At 37.5% G+C, this 9,699-nt stretch overlaps 1 protein-coding gene across 3 annotated transcripts in view; it reads left to right on the top strand.

The window, feature by feature from the left end:
* Nucleotides 1-4,267: 4,267 nt before the first annotated feature.
* Nucleotides 4,268-9,699, top strand: part of LOC126199316 (uncharacterized) — a 96,900-nt gene continuing 91,468 nt past the window's right edge. For all 3 annotated transcript variants that reach the window (XM_049936157.1, XM_049936156.1, XM_049936155.1), the window contains exon 1: nt 4,268-4,399. In XM_049936157.1, the coding sequence (XP_049792114.1) occupies nt 4,323-4,399 (77 nt within the window). In that variant the 5' untranslated portion in view covers nt 4,268-4,322. The remainder of the gene's footprint in view (nt 4,400-9,699) is intronic.

Raw genomic sequence — 9,699 nt, 5'->3', positions numbered from 1 at the left:
ATTCGAACCTGTGTCCGTAGCAGTCGCGCGGTTCCGGACTGAAGCGCCTAAAACCGCTCGACCACAGCGGCTGGCTTTTACTTTCATATAATATGCGAAGACGGTGTGAAATAAAATAGATTTCGCTGATTTAAGCACACATAGTAGCATGAACTTTGATATATGAACCATTATCTGTCGCACGTATTAAACAGTAGTCATCACACTGAAACTATCCGTCCATGATCACTTTTATTAGCATCGCATCTCAGTCATTTCCAGGAAATCGAGGTTCAAAATTGTGTGAGCAAGACGCGAGAACTAGCATGATTTCTTTAAATGGGACGCGGCCGATTTCGTTATTCACCTTTCCCCTATCCAAGTTGATACTCTATTTTTAATGACTGCATCATCGGCAGGACGTTTAATCCAAGTTGATACTCCATTTTTAATGACTGCATCATCGGCAGGACGTTTAATCCAAGTTGATAATCCAAGTTGATACTCCATTTTTAAAGACTGCACCATCGGCAGACCTACCCCACGTTAGTTTCTTAGCGAGAAGAATGGAGTACAGTGACACAGCTAAAAAGCGGTTTTGATTGCCCGCATCAGACATTTTGCTGTTTTAAAGAAACTCTCCGCACAAAGAAACAAAACAAACAACGAAAACCATCAAAGCTGTACGTCATTGGCCGTGCCCAAACTGGTGCTAAAGGGACCAGAGCGGTATGGCAACTCTGAATAGACCAGAAGGCGGTGACGAAGTCCATTCTGTGATTGGTTGTTGCAGTGGTAGATGCCCTGTATAGTGCGTTAACATCTATTTGCAGACCGCTTCCTAGTCCTGAATCGGTTGAAGTCGGTAGACGTCGGAAGCCTTCGGCGGTTTTTTTTTTCCCTGCCAACATTAGATAGCTGTCTGTATTGTGTGAGGTATTCATTGTCCTGTACTTTGTTATTGTTTTGCACTTCAGTGTTCTGAGTTTCTTTTATTGGTCAGTACATTATCGAAAGGAGTGATGAAGCAGTTTCTAAGCCGTCTCCTGAATCTCCTACAACGCCTACCGGTAGGCCTACTTTATTAAAAAACTAATGCTACATAGCAAAATTATATTGCGTACGACTGAACTTTACAAATTGGAAAGGGAGCGGAAAGAATTACTCCACAAAGCTTCCGTGAGAGCTACTACGTACACAGGACAAAGCATGCGTAGCACTGGTATGTTCAAATGGTTTCAAAGCATCTACCTTGCGCATCACTGAATTTGCTTGGGAAGTAAAGATCTGTAGTTAGAGATCGCTTTGACTGTACCCTTTCTTTCGTCCGAATTACTTTATATTGTACCTTTCGTTACTGCTATATTGCTTTGTATGGAAATGCCGCTGGTTAATGTATTACTTCCAAACCCTTTCATATGACGGTACAGTCCCGCTGTCGTTGAAATTATCGTTGGTACGGTCACATCAGATGTAAGTGAGAAAGAATCAGACACGTAAACAGAAGTGAAAGCTAATGACCACGTGGTTTGCAATATTTTTACAAAAGTATGACAGCTGCAATAAATGCCGAAGACAACTTGCCATTCATTATATCGTAATTTTATTTAATCTCATACTCTTTCCTTCGCTTGCAATAAGTGCACTTCATAGCTGCAAAAAGGATTTTTGTTACTATAAACCTTGTTAATGTATAAGACGATTTCAGTTTCGTTTACAAACAACATTATAAAGCGAATTTTTAATTTCATGCCTGATTTATGCTTTCACGGGAGCATCACGCGCAGTTTATGGTGCCAGCACTGCAGTGGGTAAGCGTGCCTTGTTTTACATGGCACAGCTCCTCAACACGCGTCCGCTAATGTGGGGACCGGGCTAGCTTCTTGCGCTACCTACGCTGAAATCAGCCGTCTTGAAGTTAACACACCGTAAACAAATAGCTAGCTGCCAATCACTTTGTTATTCTAAACCAGATTTTCACAGCTGGTACACTTGAAGCTGTACGTATGCGCCTGCCGTAAGGCGCAATACATCTACATCAGTTATACTTTGCTCACTGCAGCAAGGGAGACCATACGAAAGGAGCGAAGGGGGTGGGGATAGCGTCAATTCTCGACAGAGTGTAGTAAGTATTTTTGTTATTTATAAAATTTAGTTGTTGTGACACAACACTCCTCGAAACTGGCCAACTCATTTATATAAACTATGACTATTTAAAAGTATCCGGTAAAATTTCGGCAGACGCCCATGTCCACAAGCCATCTTTCGGTGTGTGACGGAGGGTGCGTTGAGTACGACTGTCGCTTCCGCCTTTTCCCATTCCAGTCGCGAATAATCCGCCGGAAGAACTATTTTTGGCATTCCTCCGTGTGAGCTCGAATCCATCTTATTTTACCTTCATGGTCTTGTCGTGAGATAGGAGGAAGCAATATACTGATTGACTTTTGTAGGATCGTACACACTCAACCCTCCGTGACGCACAAAGCGTCGTTATGTTTGCCAGTGGAGTTTGATGAGGTCTCCGTGATTCTGTTGTGCTACATGAATCTATAACGAAACACGCCGCTCTTCTTTGAATTTTCTCTGTCTTCTCTATGATTCCTATCTGGCAGGGCTCCCAGACCCACGAGCAGTGATGAAGATACGGTCCAACGAGGTGTTTGTAAGCTACCTCTATCGTGAGTTAGATTTCCGAACGATTCTTGCAATGAATCTGTATTTAGACTTTGCTTTTCCTACCACTAATTCCTGCTATATGTCGTTGCAAATATTACGTTTGTTAGAGTTTCCAGAAATTTGTCATATATTATGAGGCTTTTCTCTCTCTGCGACTTTCGTATGTGGAATGCAGTAATCCGTGAACAGCTTCACAGAGATTCTGACTTTATGCCGGATCACGTTAAAGATATTTGCAGTTTCTTTTAACCTAATCAAATAGGTTGACCAGAGCCTAACGAGACAAGGCCAAAGTATTTTTGCATCTTCATTAATCACTGAGGTCCTGGAATTAAGTTCTTTTTCATGGTATTGCGTTATTATTGTGCCAGAATAGCGAATTTGTTTGGTACAAACTCAGTGATACACAAGATGTCAAAAATGGTTCAAATGGCTCTGAGCACTATGGGACTTAACATCTATGGTCATCAGTCCCCTAGAACTTAAAACTACTTAAACCTAACTAACCTAAGGACAGCACACAACACCCAGTCATCACGAGGCAGAGAAAATCCCTGACCCTGCCGGGAATCGAACCCGGGCGTGGGAAGTGAGAATGCTACCGCACGACCACGAGCTGCGGACACAAGATGTCCCAGGAGAAATGGGCAATCTTTATCGATATGATAAAAAGGTCTAGTAAACATAAGTTCTAAAATGCATACCTAAAGAGCTATGAGCATTTATTCAGTAGAAGAGATCTGTTTCACAATAGCAAAGATAAATAAATGCTAATAACTTTTCAAGGTACTTGCTTTAGAACCTATGTTTCCTGGACTTTGTTTCTTGTTTCGTTTCATACTATCACCTCTCAAAATATGAAAAGGAAAGAGATTGATGTAGAAGAGATTTTTCTCAAACTATTGAGGATGAAAATTGTTAATTGTTCTTGAGGTATGCATTTTGGAGCCCATGTTTAGTAGACTTTTTTGCTTCAAATGATCTTCCCTGTCGTATACCTGAATATTAACCATTCCTCCTGGGACATGCTGTATAGGTCTGACATGAAATTACAGAATGAAAATAGGCTGAACATGGGGATGTTTCTGCTGTTGTTGTGTCAATTCAAATGGTGGGCTACCTGAAAGTTTATGCCAGTTTCTGTGGAAACTAGCTTCTACAGCTCCCCTTCAGGGGCGTGGTGTGAGGTTCACCAGAAAAGGATGCACCATATGCTCAGTATATGTATTTTCCCTCATTAATTGTCATTCCATGTGCACACATATCTCTGCTAATACATTCCATTACTCAGTAGCTCTCCTGTTATTGCCTGCACTTTCTCTGTATCTTCTCTTGAAGTCTTCATATATTCAGGTATATGGGGTATATTCATAAGATTCTATTCATTTATTAGCCATGATAGAGAACTTCTCCCTGCCCCAGTTTATGCGCCCAAACAGTGGATCTGAATGATTATGTCCCATATTGATATCAGCTAGTTATGTAATACAGTCTAATTGTAAGATGTCAACATAGAAAAAATTAATGATTTTTGTGATAAGGATGCAAGTATATAGTGTCCTTCTGAAACTGATTTTCATATGTCACTATTGATCTTTTTTGTTGCAGTTGTCTACTGTGATTATGCAGCATCAGGCAGATCTTTGCAGTTCATTGAGGACTACATCATGCGAGAAGTCCTCCCCTGCTACGGAAACACACATACAACTACAAGTATAACCTCTCTTCAGACCACACTTTACAGGTAAACTAGCAGTATATATTTTAAAAGTTGTTCACATGTAATAGAAATCATAGGATTTTATTTTAACTGTGAAATGATCTGAAAGAAATAAGATTAGAAATCAGATTGTTGAGATGATGGTGCATATTATTTTTACCTTAGATCCTGAAATTGTATATTTTGTTGGACTTAACAGTGGTGAGTAAGTATTTACTTGGCACCTTTTGATGATATAGCTTGCTCAGCAATTTGAGAAAGTTCTGGTGTAAGAAGGTAACAAGCTACTGTGATTTTGTATTCATTGGAGTGAAAAAAATGAACAAGTATCATTGAAATAAAATATGAACATTACTCTGAGAACTGTTTCTGCTGAGCAGGGTTTATTCTGTACTTTGCATAATATGTTGTAGCTGAAACACTTTTGTTCTGATACATGTCTGTGGCATGGCAGAGTTAAAGATGAGGTGAATTTCTGTGATGTTGATAACTAGATTTTCTAATGATTAGACTGCTGTGTACATTAGACAAAATGTCAACAGAAGGCTTTAGTGATCAGCTAATGACAGTGTTCAGTGAGAGCAGGAAACAATATTGCATACATTTGAAGTGAATGGCAGACATCTGCCCAGTGACTAAAAATCTGTAGCAATGAGTCAAAGATATTAACTAATTGTTCCCAGCTTTCACATTCCTCTCCCCCCCCCCCCTTTCCCCACTTGACAGATTTGCTAATATTTGAATTGAAGGCTACCTAAGAAAGTTATAAAACCTTTTATTGATATAGCATGAAGAGCTACTATTGGTACTGTAGTTTACTTTTGATGCTGCTGGCTAATGGACCCTTTGATAACTTTCATTCTGAAAAATTACTTTGATTCAAAACATAGAATTTAAATTTCTAGTTAAGAAGTAATACATATCAATACATATTATAAAAATGGATGGGTATATATTTGTATGTATGTTCCACATCTTCACCACGGGACCGATTTAATCCAAACCTGGCACACATATCACGTACTGTTAGGAAAGAATTGCTGTTGAAGAAGAACCACTTACCTATCACAGGGGTGGCAGGTGGGGGTGAAAAAGCAGTGTAGTCCATGACACGTGAATATCCATACACTAATCATCCAGTATTTGAGAATGACAGCACATAGAATGACTTGCAACAAACTGTACAAATAATTTCAAACCTTTACAAAACTTATTTCCCTGACAGTCACCACAAAATGATGAAAGGAAAAAGTTTATCACTTACTACATTTTCACTGTTAGTGCTGATACACTACATGAACTTCCCCAGGAAATTACCCCATATTTGTCTAATTTGTTGATAAGCAAGTCATTTTCATGGAGTCAAATGCTTTTGTGAGATCACAGAAAATACCTGCAACTTTACTCCTCTTATTCAATGATTTGTCTCTTTTCAATAAAGTTATTCACTGCGTACAGAGTGTTTTTTCCTGATTGAAATCCAAAGTGGTTGCATATAATAATATCATTTTTTACAATAAAATTTTTTATCTGGTTTGCAGATACTTTCTCTAACACTTTTGACAGGACTGGAGGAATAGAAATAGGCCGATAGTTTCCCATGTCTTCACTCGATTATTTCTTGAACAGAGATCTGGCTTTGGCGTACTTCAAAACATTGGGGAAACATCCCTTTTCAAAAGACTGGTTGAATATTTTGTTTAGTTTAGGTACTATTATGTTACACACTGTTTTAATCACTTTAGTGGATATCCCATCCCACACAGCAGAGTTTTTATTTTTTAATGATACAATAACATTTTCCACATCCTTTACTATTACTTTTTTAAAAATCCCTAAGAAACTCTGATTCTTGGTGGATTCCAAAGGGATTTACTTTACTCTGATACTCTGCTACATCAACATCTGACTTTGCCACATTTATGAAGAATTCATTTAAACACTCTGATATTTGACCCATGTTTACAATAAAGCTACCTTCTACTTTAATCCTAAATATTTCATTACTGCTAACTCTAACACATAACTCTGATTTGACAACAGACCACACTGCTTTTGTTTTACTTTTATGTTGTACAATGAACTTCTTCTTTGCCATTTGTTTGGCTGCCTTCACAACTTTTTAAAATATAGCTTTACAGTGACGAACATAATTAGTAAACTGTCTTTTTTTAATAATATTACAGTTAATTGTGATGTTCCTCTCGCTGGCACTAGAAATTTTTATACCCTGGGTTTACCATTTAAGTTTATTAGTCCTTTTGTTGCACGTGTTTATAAGTGGAATAATTCCATTAAATATTTCAAGGAAGCTACTTACAAAATTGTTTAAGTTACTATTACTCGAAATACAGCTGTTGAAAGCCATTCAACCTCTCTTAACTTATTTCTAAATGTAACTGAGTTTTTTTTCATTGAATTTCTTTTTCATGTGGCTTTTGTTACAAGAAATTTCTTTCTTAATTTTTGGTAGTTCAAAGAATAAAGCAGGGTGGTCAGAGATTAATTTGTTAGAATATTATCAATACATATAGCTGACTGTGCATTTACTCTATTGGGTTGCATGAAGTTTATTTTGAAGCCAAAGTTTTTTTTATTAAGTCAGTGAATTTGGACACACCATTGCTTTCAACTATGATATTAATATTGAAGTTGGCAGCTGTTACTATCTTTTTCCTTTTTTCTTTACTGAATTTTTCAACTGGGCATGATATCACCAGAAAAGCTTCAATTGTAGCTTTCTAGGCACTATATCAATAGAAACTACTATGGCACTGAGGTCCTTCAACTCAATACAACAACTTTCAAATATACACTCTTCATTCAAATGATTAAAATCATTTCTTATTTCATATTTTATGCCAGAATGAGTAAGTATGCAGGAGCCTCCATGCCATTTCTCTCATCTAAAAAGCTGTTGGCAAATTCAAAATTTTCAATTTCATTAAGAATTTTGTCAGATGTAAGCCAGTGTTAAATTTGTAATTCATTCACTTTATGACTTTTGTTTGAAAATTCAGCACATAGAGCATTTACATTCAAGTGCATTATGTAGGGACATTCTTTAAAATACTTGTGTGCTAACTAAGACAGTACTTCATACTGAAGTACATGGCAGCCCATAGCATCACACAGACATGACAAGCAACTTGTCTGTGGATCCATGTTCACTGGAATGTTATTGCTTCTGTTGTCATATATTTCTACCCATGTCAGTTATCACTGTTAGTTATGATCCATCCTGTATAAAATGAGACCAGAGAAGCAGTCATCCATGGAACTTTGTGTTTTCAGAGGGGAATTTTGTATCCAAATGAGCACAGAACTTTCGGTATCCAAAGTGTTAAGTCATGATCTAGTGCATTCATTCTGAGAAATGCAGGGAAAGTTAGCTGATGCTGAGATATTGTGAAATACCTGTACCAGCATATGCAACACATTAAAAGAGGGCAGCATATGTCTTGAAATAAAAACTCTCATGCTTTTATCAGCATATTAAAATAGAATAGGATCAATGTGCGTGGCCTAAGGAACAGAACAGTATTGTCAAAGACATACTGTTAAGTATCTAAAGTAATTTTTGCATTTTTTTTTACATCCAAATGGAGAAAATTAACTGATCATCAGTGAAGTAAAATAAAATGTTTATTTCAAACTGGCTTTATGCAAGAAAACAATGTCTTTCAAGAGATCAAGGTTTACACCTAGAGAGCCTCACCAGATGAGCAAACATTGCTAACTGTACAGTCAGTACAGCATAAATTTTGTTAAATGTTGCACCCAGAGAATCGGATAGGGTCTTTTTCATATAAATTGGCCGTGGGCCAGTGCAGAGCTCACCAGGCTTCCTCTCACCATGCACTACATTGCTGCCTTCTTTTTGCAATGTTCTGCTGGTTGTTTGCTGTGATATCAGATGGAAAATTGAAATCTGATTGGGAGCTAAGACTTCCTATCATTCACTCTTATTCACCTTATTATTTCTGCACAATTGCTCATATCTTCTGCCGGAAATTTGTTTTCCAAAGTGCCACAGTTACTGCTGGAAGTTAAGAGTACAAATCCAACATCCAATTCTTGAAATAAGTATGACGCTTCTCATAATCAACATATAGTATATAGTACTCTTGTTTACAATGACTATACATTACAAAGTTGCTTCCTTATGCAAAACATTATAAATTACCTCAAAGAAAACTATCTATTGACACGCAGTCAACATGGGTATAGAAAATATCGTTCTTGTGAAACACAACTAGCTCTTTATTCACATGAAGTGTTGAGTGCTATTGATAAGGGATTTCAGATTGATTCCATATTTCTGGATTTCTGGAAGGCTTTTGACACTGTACCACTCAAGTGGCTTGTAGTGAAATTGCGTGCTTATGGAATATCATCTGTTATGTGACTGGATTTGTGATCTCCTGTCAGAGAGGTCACAGTTTGTAGTAATTGACGGAAAGTCATCGAGTAAAACTGAAGTAATTTGTAGTGTTCCCCAAGGTAGTGTTATAGGCCGATTGCTTTTCCTTATCTATATAAACGATCGAGTAAAACTGAAGTAATTTGTAGTGTTCCCCAAGGTAGTGTTATAGGCCGATTGCTTTTCCTTATCTATATAAACGATTTTGGATACAATCTGAACAGCTGTCTCAGGTTGTTTCCAGATGACGCTGTCATTTATCGACTAATAAAGTCATCAGAAGATCAAAACAAATTGCAAAATGATTTAGAAAAGATGTCTGAATGCTGCAAAAATTGGCAGTTGACCCTAAATAACAAAAAGTGTTTGGTCATTGACATGAGTGCTAAAAGGAAAATCCATTAAACTTCGGCTACACGATAAATCAGTCTAATCTAAAAGCCGTAAATTCAACTAAAGTACCTAGGCACTACAATTACGAACAACTTAAATTGGAAGGAACACATAGAAAATGTTGTGGGGAGAGCTAACCAAAGACTCAGTTTTATTGGCAGGACACTTAGAAAATGTAACAGGTCTATTAAGGAGATTGCCTACACTACACTTGTCCATCCTCTTTTAGAATATGGGAGAGAGTGTCACAGAAATGATACAGGATTTGGGCTGAACATCATTAAAAGAAAGGCGTTTTTCGTTGCGATGGAATCTTCTTACAAAATTCCAATCACCAACTTTCTCCTGTGGATGCGAAAATATTTTGTTGACACCGACCTACATAGGGAGAAGCGATCACCATGATAAAATAAGGGAAATCAGAGCTCCTATGGAAAGATATAGGTGTTCATTCTTTCCGCATGCTGTACGAGATTGGAATAATAGAGAATTGTGAGGGTGGTTCCAT

This window comes from Schistocerca nitens, chromosome 8 (genome assembly GCF_023898315.1).
Source record: "Schistocerca nitens isolate TAMUIC-IGC-003100 chromosome 8, iqSchNite1.1, whole genome shotgun sequence".
Taxonomy (NCBI): domain Eukaryota; kingdom Metazoa; phylum Arthropoda; class Insecta; order Orthoptera; family Acrididae; genus Schistocerca; species Schistocerca nitens.
This window is presented reverse-complemented; position numbering and strand designations above follow the sequence as displayed.